At 35.4% G+C, this 13,878-nt stretch overlaps 2 protein-coding genes across 2 annotated transcripts; both read right to left on the reverse strand.

Annotated features, from left to right (window-relative positions):
* Positions 1 to 719: 719 nt before the first annotated feature.
* On the reverse strand, positions 720 to 7,963 carry LOC113087723 (uncharacterized). The gene is made up of 9 exons (XM_026255640.1): positions 7,783 to 7,963; positions 5,493 to 5,897; positions 4,858 to 4,914; positions 3,420 to 3,553; positions 3,039 to 3,317; positions 2,228 to 2,323; positions 1,965 to 2,115; positions 900 to 982; positions 720 to 810 (listed from the first exon to the last, which is right to left on the reverse strand). The coding sequence occupies exons 1-9, from the start codon at positions 7,961 to 7,963 to the stop codon at positions 730 to 732; spliced, it is 1,467 nt and encodes a 488-aa protein (XP_026111425.1). The 3' UTR covers positions 720 to 729.
* A 4,918-nt stretch (positions 7,964 to 12,881) lies between these two features.
* On the reverse strand, positions 12,882 to 13,873 carry LOC113087724 (sushi, nidogen and EGF-like domain-containing protein 1; the record flags this gene model as incomplete). The annotated part of the gene is made up of 5 exons (XM_026255641.1): positions 12,882 to 12,901; positions 12,963 to 13,107; positions 13,222 to 13,317; positions 13,477 to 13,755; positions 13,853 to 13,873. Coding segments are annotated over 5 exons (561 nt in total), but the record flags the coding sequence as incomplete, so codon positions are not given.
* Positions 13,874 to 13,878: the final 5 nt, after the last annotated feature.

The following is a 13,878-nucleotide window of genomic DNA, read 5'->3' on the forward strand; positions in this document are numbered from 1 at the left end:
GTGTAAGTAACCTGGGCTGGATGTCAGTATATTATACATCTTAACCACTATACTGTGCCTAATATAAGACCACTTTAACTCTTTTGTGCTGTTTGTTTGGGGAATACGCTCATGCTGTTCGGGCCGAAAAACAAAATGTGATGTTAAAGATTTTTAAAAAACAAATGTATTTTATCAGTTTATTAATGATTTTACTCTACATTTGTGCAGTTTTTTTGGAGGATTTAATGTATTTTGTTTACATTAATATAAATAAATTAAAACATAAAAAAAAAAAAAAAACACTTTATGAAAGACCCACATTTCTAATTTTAATTCATGGTAATAACATGGCCAGTGTACCACAACATAATGGGAAATAGTTTCCATGTAATTGAAATCAAACACTTATAAAATTAGAAAAATATGAAATTTCAGCTACAGTAGATAATTACTTAATTACTTATTTGTCAGGTCAACATAAGTATAGATCCTTTCAAAAGTTTTTTTTTATTTTTTTTTATTTAGATTTATGTATAGAGATTATGATATCATTATTGTAATAATAAAAAATGACTATTTGTCAAAGTTTAGCAGTTTTTTTGTACTGAAGTATCATTTTGTTTGGGTTATTTTAATGGGTTCTTCAAAACCACATTAATCTCAGTCTTCACATGATCAGTTAGATATTTGCTGTCATGTGCTAAGTGAACTGAACTGCTTTATTTCTTTTCCTGAAGCAGACTGATATTACGGCTTTATCTTTTGCAGTTTTCTTAATTTCAGCTCGATGCTGTTTGGCAGACCGTACTTGACCAGCTCCTGTTTTATCTGAAACACAGATGGACAAACAGATCAGACTTTCCCCATGTTGTCCATTAGCACCACATTTTGTATGAATAGTCATGTTTGTGTCGTACTTGCTGTAAAACGATCTGAATGTTTCCAGTATCTGATAGGTCAGAAAATGAGGTAAGTTTTACTTGAAGTCCAGTGATGTACTCTGAAGGGAAACACAAATATACACAGACTGCTGAATTCTTTGTTGAATGTGTATATATTGTACATACGTATGTGTTGGTTTCTAGTACAGCCAAACAAAACAAGTTATATGTGGGTGAAATCAAGTTTGACTTGTTTGCTGTGTTGGGACACGTCATAACATTGGTTTGTAAAATACAGTGGCTGAGAGAGCTCGATGCCCTTAAGAAACTTAAGCATATGCAAATAGAAAAAGTAGGCTACCAGCAAATTAGGAGAACATCTTCATCAGTTTGACAACACATGTGCTGCAAATACCTACAGAAATGTTTCAAGAGGACCCCAACAACCCTTACAAAAAAATAACCATGGTTTTAGTATAGTAACTTTTTTTGGCATATTGATTACCATTTGTATAACCACAGTAAACACCATGGTTAAACTGTGGATAGTGTAGCTAAACCATGTTTAATTTGTGGTTACCTTAGTTTAATTGTAGTAACTATGTTATATATATGGTTCATTTTTGTAGTAAACTTTTTTTTTTCACCAGGGAAGTTGTCAAAATGAGCTAGCCAGCATACATAACTTTTCACAGTTACAGTAATTATGTATTTCATCAGCTTATTTAGGCTAATGATATCTAAAAAGACCAGAATGTTAAAATAAACAAAAATCTCACATTTGAGAGCAGAAATTGATAAACGTGTCCAGGCCAGGTTTGCCATTTGTTGCTCTCCCATTAAACATTTCCATTGTGGTCTGTGCAAACATCATATTGTGTTGTGAGTATTTGCAGCGTGTTTCTGTGTTTGGTTTCGTTGTGAGTATTTTCAGTGCATGTGCTGTCAAAATGATGAAGATGTTTTCTTAATTTGTGTTTTTTTTTTCTCTATTTGAATAGGTTTTTTTTTTTTTTTAGCACATTGTGCTCTCTCGGCCACCATAGTAAAATAATTTCTGGGTATAGCACATTGTGATGAACAAACTGATGGTAATATTACCATTGTTTGACATTGATCCACTGTCCACCCTGAAGACCCATCGACCGGGAACATTAACATTACTGGAGTTCCTGAGGTTTGAGATGAAGCTGCCATTGATTGATTCAGGAATCACAAAGTAGTGTGTGGAGCTTATCGTGTCATAACCAGCCTGAAAGTGTGTAAAACACTATTCATATAAACAGGATTTATAGAGAACAAACTTTTATACAGTAGTGAATAGTAACATTTTGTTCTCAATGCAGAAAACAAGTTTCTTTCACCTGCACTGGATGTCCTGTCACAGCAATGTCACCATAATTCATCAGAATAAATGAAAAATCACTGCCTGAAATCAAAACAACTTGAAACGATGTTTCCTGTAATATTGAAAAAGATAATAATTTTAAACTTAGTGCTCACTATTTATGAGCATTATTACACAGCTCTCTGGAATGATTCTGATTGGTCAGTCGTGACATTCTAAGGTTTGTCGTTCCCTGATAACAACCGTCATTATGATCAACGCTGAATAACACACCAATAATTCAGGTATTTGAGGCAGAGCTTATTTCATATCTCATACACACCACCAAACTGTGTCTAGTTTTAATCATCAGTTACTGCTATTATCTTGTGTTTAAGTTAGAAACTTTATTTTTATTGTAAATTGAAACAGGAGGACTTTAGTATTAATAGTAGGCCTGCAGTATTATTGTTGAGGTGTTCGGTTTGTTGCCAGAGAGATTGTTGTACACTAATAAATTTAAGGATTTATTTTTATTTTATTTTTAAATAACATTTTATTTCTTTGTCTTTATTATTGTGGTGAAAAGCTGCATAATTTGTAATGGGATTGTGCATTATGCCTTAAATGTCCATCTTGTCTGAACTTGTCTAAGGTTAAAGCCATTTTTTTGTGGAAGCTTTGCATTTAAATAGGTGCTAAAATGTTTAAATCAATTTTCCATGTCTAAATATTTACTTATGTGGCACATAGCCATGTTATACGTTGGATAATGTACATAAAGCATTTTGAAATTGCATTGTGGATTAAGTAAAAGCATTCACATTTTGGAATAATATCAAACTTACTGTACTGGTCAAAGCATAGTAAGCGACTTTATCCCACGTTGCAACAAACACCCAAGAGGCAATGAAGTTCAGGTTTGGGAAATGTGTGTTTATATCCAGAGTGGCACGTGTGAGAACATTTCCGCTGGTGTACTGATGATATGAAACTACACCTCTCTGACGGTTGTCAAGATCAGTCCAGAGACCAGCAATTACATCTTGACTTCTTCTAGCAGGGAATGAGTAGGGGACATATTCATTTGAAGCTTGGTTAAATGTGAGGTATCCATTATTATTAACCTGAAACATGAGAAATATTGTCAAAATCACTGATCACAGACGAGTTTATAAAGAATTGACCACACATTTAGACTCAGAATCAAGATGGAATCAAATTCTTACATAAATCTGCTGGTATGTGCGGCCAAAGAATGCAAATGGATTCAACAGCTGAATAACAGAGGAGCTTCCATCTTCAACAGCAGTATTGTTTGTGTCTCCTGCTGCTGAGCCGAATGGATAAAATATTGCTGGTGCTGCCAAGAGAATAAATAAAAAATATTTGTATTTTCATACCGATTTATGAGGCTCATTTTTGATGACGATGACCTTTGGGGCAGTGGATGTGACAGTACATTTTTTAACCACTTTAACCTTTAATAAATATAAAGAAAATATATAAATACAGAACCTGTACATTACGCCTATCAATCTGTATGGTTATTTACATTTATCTGACGCTTTTATCCAAAGCGACTTACAATTGCTATATATGTCAGAGGTCACATGCCCCTGGAGCAACTAGGGGTTAAGTGTCTTGCTCAGGGACACATTGGTGTCTCACAGTGGATTCAAACCCGGGTCTCTCACACCAAAGCCATGTGTCTTATGCACTGCGCCAACACCACCCGCATTGGTTAGGAATCATAAGTTATTCTGAATCTGTTCCTCCTGCTTTAGTGCAAATTAAATTGACAACAGATGCACTGGAGAGGCAACAAGCCGACAGCCCCCAAAAATGTATTGGTTTTGTATATAGTGGCCACTTACTGCTCTTTCCTTATCCTTCCTGACTGATTTGTCTCTAGTTTTGTTTGGGTCTTTGTGACTATTTGTAGTATTAGGCAGTACCTACAACCAAAATCGGGTTGCATAGGTAGTCCATCCATACGTGCCATCGTAATGAGGTTTGATGTGTCTCCCGAGTTTCAAGAGCATGGAGGAGAAATTCTCAGAGTCCTTGTCAGACCCAATGTTGGTGCAGTGGGCCCTGGGTTCTTCAATGTGCATGACAATCCCTGGCCCCATGTGTAGGCAGTTTCTGGATTAAAAATGCATTGATGCCCATGACTGGTCCTCAAGTTTCCAAAACCTGAATCCAAATGAGCACCTCTGGGATGTTATGTATCAAAGCATCCATAAGTATCACCACAAACTGTCCAGGAGCTCCCTGATGCACTGATCCAGGTCTGGAGATCTCCAGGACACCATAAGCCTTTTCATTTCATCTGGAGCAGGCCTAGACATGGTCGGAAGTGCATTCAGGTATATGGGGGCCATACACACTACTGACTTACATTATGAGTTGCTTTGATGAAAATAGATTTTCGGTGTGACTTTGAATCTAGTCCTCAATATGTTGATTATTTTGGATTCCATTGACCATTATTCCATCATTTTGTTCTCAAAAATGACACAGTGTTTATAAGTAAAATCACAAACACAAGACATGAGAAACAAACAAACAAACCCCTTCTAAATAACACTGATTTTCATGATACATTCTGTCCTACTTTCAGCAGTCAATAGAACTGTAGAGGGTATAGTAGACTACATTTACCTGCCAAGGACGGCTCTGGAGTGACAGTATGATTATTGATGCTGATGTTCCTTACATCTGTAAAAAAAGAACATTAATTATTATAAACTCACGGTACGGATTATATATGGATATGGTTTGAGTAACAGATCTGATTATGTTTCGGATCTACAAAAAAAGAAAAGACAAAAAAACACCTTACTTCAAGTAATTATATACCACAGCAAAATGTACTAGCTTAACTAATACAGACAGTAATAAAACAAGAACAATTACACAAATTAAAAGCATTGATCAATACAAAAAAAGAAAAGAAAAAAGAAAAGAAAAAAGAAAAGAAAACAGTTACAAATACTGGTATTCAGGTGCAGAATAAGTGTAAAAAGAACACAATAGTGCTCACTAGGGCTGTGTATTGCCAAGAATCTGGCGATAGGATACAGGGGTTGCAATACTATGTGTTGTGAATCAATGCACAAGTTAAATACAGATTAATCTGTGTCTGAATCATGTCTCTCTCTCTCTCTCTCTCTCTCTGCATGTGCACGTTTATGTTGCATGCGGCAGCGGCTGAGCGCACAGAATACAGTGCACGAGTTAAAACTGCTTGAATGTGTAAACTGGCAAGACAAATGCCAAATGCTAAATATGCTTACCTGCACAGTATGCCAAAAAGCAGTTAACTGGCCTGACAAACTCATAGACATAATACCCTCCTGGGCAGGCTTTCACTTTAATAGGATTCGACTGGAAACCACAGCAGTTATCCCACCAGTGACCGCAGACACTTCGGGTCACCACCCCATCCTCAATTCTTGGGTGTTGACCGTTCAGCCACAGGGGGGCATGAGTTCCACAGCTTAACTGATCAACACATGTGTCAGGCATCTGAACACTCTGACCCCGAATGAAGAGACGGTACCAGCCGCTCCAGCTGACATAAGTGTCACACAGTAATTTAGAGGTGTATCGAGCATAATATGATGATTGTAATTGATTGTCGGTGGCTCTCCGTAAATCATCCAGCACAGTGTAGTTATAGCAGGGATCATAGGGGAGGGCTGTGAAAAAATAAATAAATAAAATAATTACAAAAAATTAATAGTTGAATTGATTATTCACATGTAAAGGAGGTGGAGTTCCCATAATATTTCTTTACCATTTTTAATGGATCACAATAAGCCAAACGTACCATTGCAAATCTTATAAAGGAATAAACTAAAGTGCCCAAATTATGCTATTTTAAAAGTTTCAAATTTTGCTTTAGAGGTCTTCAATAATAGGTGTAAATGCATCCAAGGTCAAAAAACTTTAGTTATCTCATAATATCGTGTCTGAAACGGTTTAATCAAGCATCCAGTCTTTTTAAACTCCTCCTTTCCAAGAGCCTACTGTGCTCTGATTGGTCAGATGGCTCAGTCTTTTGTGACTGGTCGACCACTTAGAGCAGATCTGAATTTCTTTTTTTTTTCTTGATCATAAAATTAAAGGGGTCATATGATGTTTTTTTTTTTAGGATCATTATTTTGTGTATTTGGTGTAACAGAATATGTTGACATGCTTTAATGTACATTATTTCCTCTTTTTATTAGGTCCTCTAAGCCCCGCCGCTCTCAGATCCGTCGTTTTCTAAAAAGTCCCCTTCTGACAAGCATTGTGACCCAGTGCATTGTGATTAGCCTAACACTGCAAGCACTCGTCTGAATAATCGCAAGCTTCATCTTTCAAAATAAATGTAAAGACAGTTAATTATGCCCTTAGATTTACCATCATTTGAAGCCTGAAAGGGGAATAGAGTCGCATGTCAGACGCAGTGATGAAGCTCGTATGTGTTTGCAGTACACAAGCCATGGACGGTTAAGACAGCTGACCCCACTGTGTGACCATCTCTCTTTCTCTCTCGCTCTCTCTCTCTCTCTCTCACACACACACACAACACGCAAAACTCTGCATTTGAACATTCACTAGCAAATACTTAAATTAATAACAAAACATACTTACAGTAAGTTACAGTACAGACCAAAAGTTTGGACACACCTTCTCATTCAAAGAGTTTAAAATACTGAAAATATGTCATATTGTAGGTTCTTCAAAGTAGCCACATTTTGCTTTGATTACTGCTTTGCACACTCTTGGCATTCTCTTGATGAGCTTCAAGAGGTAGTCATCTTGAAGGAGTTCCCCGAGAGATGCTTAGCACTTGTTGGCCCTTTTGCCTTCTGTCTGCGGTCCAGCTCACCCCTAAACCATCTGGATTGGGTTCCGGTCCGGTGACTGTGGAGGCCAGGTCATCTGACGCAGCACCCCATCACTCTCCTTCTTGCTCAAATAGCCCTTGATGCCTTCAGTGTGACTCTACAATTTTGATAGTCATGAAAATAAAAAAAACTCTTTGAATGAGAAGGTGTGTCCAAACTTTTGGTCTGTACTGTAGCTTATTCTGAAGCGCCAGATTATCATAGCAAAGTCAGAATGACCTCCTCTCCTTTGTTCAGGTAACGGTCATACATAAAATGTGTTGCTGTTCTGTTGCAAGTAATTAAAAAAATTCCTAAATGCATCTACTTTAATTGAAATGGCATCATATGACTGCTTTAAAATATAAAATTAATTTAAATTTACCACTATACCTTATTTCTGCATCTGATTTAAAGATTCATAACTGACAAAATATCTATTTTTATCAATCCATTCAAATTTTGCGTTAATATCACTAACAGCTTTAACTTGTCAGTGCTGGCAATATGACCTTGATAAGCAGCTTGTGTGTAATACACAGTTTAAATAACAACATGAAGAAAGAAGACAGACTATTGCAAATTCTGTTTCATGTTGACATTAATTTATAAAACATTTATATGATACATAAAAAAGTGGCAGAGGTTTTTCTTGGGTTTGTTTAGTTCAGACCACAGATCTGATTCTAACACAAAGGTCCATAATTACCTGCTAGTGTTGTTGAAGGTGCCGTCAGTGAAGATGTTGTAGTGGGTGTTGTTGTAAGTGTTGTTAGTGCAGATGTTGTTGGTGCAGATGTTGTCGTTGCAGGTGTTGTTGTTGGTATTGGTAGAGAGGTTGTTGTTGTCTCAGGTGCTGTTATTGTTTGTGCAGTTGTTGATTGTGACATGTCTGTTAAAGAGAAAGATAGATTATTAAATTCAGAAAGAAAAAAAATACTGAAATGTTTTTATTTTTACAAACACATTAAAACTGAAAATCAATCAGGAACAAATTGCCTTACTGAGTGATAGGACTGATATGAGCACCAGCAGATGTGAAACCAGCGATAGTCTCATGATGATGAAGTCAGGAAAAACCAGAATGTAGGTCAGAATAAACAGAGACTAAGCCTTTCAAATCCAATTTTTTTGAAGGCAGATTAGCACCACCTGGTGAGAGCAAAGAAACAAAAACCTGTACCTTCATGATGTATCCACTAGATGCTTGATAAGCACTATAGAGAATCCTGTGAATTCTATAATTAGATAATTGCTTAATTCTATTAGGTTATGGATTTGAAAGTTTATTTAGACATTCTCAAGGACCATTTTTATTACTATAGTCAAATCTAAACACAATGCATTCTGTTACACATAACATTAAAATTCAATAATATATATATATATTTTTTACAAAAAATAAATAATACTATATCAGAGCTTAATCCCTATGGGTATGATCTGATTTCAACCTCTTATATCTGATTTCAGACTCATAGTTATAGCCATACCAAGTCAGTAAATTATAATTGTGTTTGTGTGCGTTTTATTTTATCTATTTTATCAAAATTATCTATCAAATACTGAAATAAATAAAAATAAAATTTTTTTTCCATAAATGTTATCATTTGTCGCGCCTGTGAATTTGTGGGTGTTCACCCAATCAGTTAGCGTAAAATTTGCAGTTGTGTGATAGAAAATGATTGAAAAATGATAGAATTATAGATATAATGAAATAAAAATAGACTTTTAAAAAACTTGTACTGACATGGGAGTGAACACTTTGCCTCAGTCAGTGTTTTCAGTCGGTGTTTAAAGTCATTTAGTGTGTGGTGTCTTAAGAATTTAAGAACAGCTGTTGCCAGTTGTACTCACACTTTTTTTTTTGTTGTTTGCGACTGATACCAGCGACTAACTGCACCTGTTTCTGAAAACATAGGCCTATTAATTTACAACAAAAATCACAATACATTTCAATCTATATCTAATATATTTCAGGAAATATGATATGGAAATACTTCCCTGAATTAGGCAATCTTTATATATTTATTGTAGAATGAAGAATGGAAAATGTAATTAGACTATACAAATAAATGACTTGTTTTGGAATAAATTAAGCAGTATTTAATATTTGGTCTAACTGCTACTCAGTTTTTGTATGTAGACAGGTTGAAGATACAGTTCTCTAGTCTGTCGATGTATTGTACTGTACTGTACTGTTGTATGATCGAATTGTATTCTAACTAAGACATAGTGACCTCTCATGAGGGAATCTTTCTACACAGCTTCTAACTTTAAAATTTGAGTGAACTATTGTAATCTACAACTGTATTCATTATGGCTGTCATTTTTAACCGCAAAGACTACAAGTGTGACTATTTTTAAAGACCACTTAGCTTTATTGAATCATGCCCAAAAATGTTATGTGTGTACATATACCAAGTATCATGAAAGACATGTTGGAAAGTGTTCAAATACACAAAATATGCTGGAAAACCAAAGAATTAGTAGAACCTGAAGGATTTTTCAGAAGAACAGCATGCAGTTTAACTGTTCAGGACAAACAAGGGACTCATGTACAACTTTGTTCATTCAGGTGCAGGAGGACGCAAAGGAGTACTCAGTACCACATCTTGTGTTTGGATGCTTTAAACTTTTTTGAATGTTTTAATTGGCAAGGCGTAAAAACACGGGCAAATGATAAGCTTTCATGGTGATGCGCAGCATTGGTCTGGCAACTGTCCTGAGCATCTTTAAAGGCTGCATGGCCTCAGCCAATCAGTTGAGATCACCGGGATTAAACTGCTTCTCAGCAGTTTAAACCTATAATCATCACCACCTTTCTCCCCACTAGCGATGGCCCAGCTGGAGCGGCTTGATTATTAAGTGTTCCGTGCACCAAGAGGAAATTGTTGATGCTCAACTCCGCTCACATACTATTCCGGACACCACCACACAAATGTGGCTTTTTGTTAATGACTGTCCTTCTACAGACTTTATCAATGAATAACAGCTCACTACCAGTTACAAAAGACACTGTAACAGTCTGTCACAGCCATTTCTGAAATATGTTACGTTACGCAAAAAATTCAGTAGGCGGGACATGCTTTGAAATGGCAACATTAATTGGTTTAATTGCATATGAGTGACAATTAACTATATCCAAAGAACAATGGGGCTAGTATCTCTGTATACCCTGACTAGTGGACTAGTATAGGGGATGTTATGATTCTAAGCATTGATTTTATACCTTACAGTATATGTGCCTTTTACACTTTTTTTTTTTTTTTTCTATTCGCACTGCAGACTTATGTCCAGTTAAGTGCACAGTACCCAAATCTAAATTCACTGACTGTAATTTGCTTTATAGCTTACATAAGGTAAGGAAAATTTGAATAATTTGAGTTATTGAATAAAATTTATTTTTTTATATTGATATTAATATTCTCTTGTAAAACATTGTTATAATGATTTTAATGTCTCTTATCCTCGGTCTCTTTTTACATGGCCAGTTTTTGTTTTTAATTTGAGATATCTCAGATTAGAATTATGCTTGGTACAAAATAAATGGATATCTTATTCACGATTTCTACTAGACAAAACCCATTTGTGCTCCACCTGGGTCTTCCTTGTTACCCTCTGTGTTTGCATTAGTTTTTCTAAGCATTTCCTTCTATCATTGTTATCCTTGTCTTGTCTTGGATGTCATTGTTTGCTGGTGTTAGGCCCTGTCTGTGTTGACTATGCTCTGTTTAATAAAGTCTGAACATGGATCTCCTGCTCTGTTGTCACACCATCACGAACAATAAATCTATGTTTTCATTGCACAATTTTTGGTTCAGTCGGACTGAATCAATTCCGATTGATGAATCTGACTGTAGTGTTTACTTGAACGCCAAATTAATTAATCGGGTTGATGTCTGTGTTTATGTCCAAACCTTCAAATCGGAATTGTTTTTTTATAATATTTTTATAATATTTATCTCACACACACACACACAAAAAAACTCCCCGTGGCCAAAACAAGTTGCCTGTGGACAATTATCCAAAACAAGGTTGTTCTGCTCTACTTCACACAGTTGCCAAGTGAAAGGAGAATTTTATAATGACAGGACACTTGAGACTTAGTTCCACCCATCATACAACTACATTATTTCTGCATCATTGCACCTGAGCAGTCCTTTCAGTTTCGTGGTTCAATCTGATCAAGTGTTTACATGCACTCTCAATCGTATTAGAAGAGGAATAAACCACCCCCTTCAATACCATCAAAATGTAATTCTGAACTAGCTCAAGCGGATCGATTTAGGTGTTTACATGAAAGCTTTTCAATAATGATAACAAATGAATAAATTGGTTGCATGTAAAGGTAGCGACAAGATCGCTTTGCATAAGGAAAACCCAGAAATTTAAAGAGACTCAATTACTGAATTGAATTTAAGGATTGAATCAGTTTTTAGATCAGTTTGTGAACAGAATCAATGATTCACTGAAAAGTTCTCACTCAAAAAACTATTTTTTTCACAAATGACTTGACCACGTTGATTATATCATGATAATATAACATGCAAGATTTTTAGTCAATCACAATATACATTTTAATTTATTCACCACAGAAAATTATCCAAAGACCGAAAATGATCAAATTGCCCTGACTGATTTAATGGTGTTTTGTGTCCTTTTTTAAAAGCCTAAATCTTTTCAAATGAAACCAGTGAACAATGGTGATGTGTAATCTTTAATCACTGGGATATTTGCTGTAAGACATTTTACAAATAAACCGGTTGTTGCATTGCTGCCTTCTGTTAAACTGCTTATAGTTGAACTCATTTCATGACTGATGAACTTGACAATTATTGAATTGAACTAAATCAACACTAAACTAAGCTGAACTGAGCTGAACAATCACACTACAGTCTTATTAGAGTTTATATACAGCACAAGTTTCCATCACTGTTTTTGCTTTTCTCATGTTTGTAACTGAAATAATAAGAAATAAAGGTGGTTTGACATATAGTCAAACAATATTATTTTTTATTAAGTTACAAATTTAGATTCCCATTTTAAAAATGATTAAGTGATTTTACAGACAGAAATAAGAAGGAAGAATCATGCAATAAGATGGAATATGACATTGATGCATTTGGCAGACACTTTTAATCACATAAACTGCATTCAAACTTTAGGCTACTGTACATCAAGACAAGTATGTGCATGCTTATAAGATATAGTTCTAATGTAGGTAAATGAGAAAAACAGTTTTACTTACAATAAAGTGTAAACTTCTGCAGTTGACAGTTGATATTTGATTGATATGTAAAGAAAAAGGAGGTTCAGTGATGAATACCAATGCACCTCTTCTATGATAATTTTATGTGGTTTTGCGTCCTTTGTAATCCTTTAAATGAAACCACCATGATGAAAACTGAAGCTATTACATCATCAGTCGTTAGGGACATTTGTTGTCAGATGCTAAACAAACTGGTTTTACTTCTTTTCCTGAAAGAAGATGAAATTACAGCTTTATCTTTTGCAGTTTTCTTAACTTCAGCTCGATGCTGTTTGGCAGACCGTACTTGACCAGCTCCTGCTTGATCTGAAACACAAATGGACAAACAGATCAAACTTTCCCCATGTGGTCTATTTGAACCGTATTCTGTTTAAATATTCATAGTAAGTTTAAGTGTGACGTACTTGCTGTAAAACTATTTCAGTGCTGCCACTCTGTGTCAAGTCCAAAAATGAGGAAAGTCTAATTTGTAATCCAATGACATGGTCTAGAAGGAAACACACAGGAACACCTAAAATGTTTGTCTGTGTTTTTTTTCACACTAACCATACAAACACTGTAAAGGATGATAGGAAATTTATCATAACATTATCTATAGATAAGGCTTTTACTTTTACTGTTTCCTAGTCCACCGTCCACCCTGAAGACCCATCGACCGGGAACATCAACATTACTGGAGTTCCTGAGGTTTGAGATGAAGCTGCCATTGATTGATCCAGGAATCACAAAGTAGTGTGTGGAGTTTATCGTGTCATAACCAGCCTGAAAGTGTGTAGAACATTATTCATATAAACAGTATATATAGAGAATATTAACTTTTATACAGTAGTGAATAGTAAAATTTTGTTCCCATTACAAAAAACAAGTTTCTTTCACCTGCACTGGATGTCCTGTCACAGCAATGTCACCATAATTCATCAGAATAAATGAAAAATTACCACCTGAAATTAAAACCACTTGAAACGATGTTTCCTGCAAAAATTAAAAGATAAACACTTTAAGCTTATCAATCTATTGTTGTTTTCTTGGTTGCTGTCTTTATGGTCTACTGTATTCATTTGACCAAGTATTCAGAAAATGAATCATGAATAAAGTAAAAACTGTTATAGTTATGAAGAGCATCAATCTTACTGTGTTGATTAAGTTGAAGTAAGCAACTTTATTCCACGTTGCAACTAAGACCCAAGAAGCAATGAAGTTCAGATTTGGGAACTGTGTGTTTATATCCTGAGTGGCACGTGTGAGGACATTTCCGCTGGTGTACTGATGATATGAAACTACACCTCTCGCACTGTTGTCAAGGTTTGTCCAGAGACCAGCAATTACATCTTGACTTCCTCTAGCAGGGAATGAGTAGGGGACAAATTGTGATGAAGGCTGGTTGAATGTGAGGTGTCCATTATTATTAACCTGCAACATGAGAAATATTGTCAAAATCACTGATCACAGATGAGTTCACAAAGCATTTACCAGTCACATTTAGACTCGGATGGAACTAAATTCTTACATAAATCTGCTGGTATGTGCGGCCAA

This window comes from Carassius auratus, unplaced genomic scaffold, assembly GCF_003368295.1.
Source record: "Carassius auratus strain Wakin unplaced genomic scaffold, ASM336829v1 scaf_tig00045149, whole genome shotgun sequence".
NCBI lineage: Eukaryota > Metazoa > Chordata > Actinopteri > Cypriniformes > Cyprinidae > Carassius > Carassius auratus.

Coding starts and splice junctions, on each gene's coding strand:
- LOC113087723 (XM_026255640.1), bottom strand. CDS start 7,963: ATGTCACAATCAACAACTGCACAAACAATAACAGCACCTGAGACAACA. Junction 3,554..4,857: donor TCCAGAGCCGTCCTTGGCAG/GTAAATGTAGTC, acceptor TTCTCTTGGCAG/CACCAGCAATATTTTATCCA. Junction 2,324..3,038: donor ACTATGCTTTGACCAGTACA/GTAAGTTTGATA, acceptor TCAATATTACAG/GAAACATCGTTTCAAGTTGT.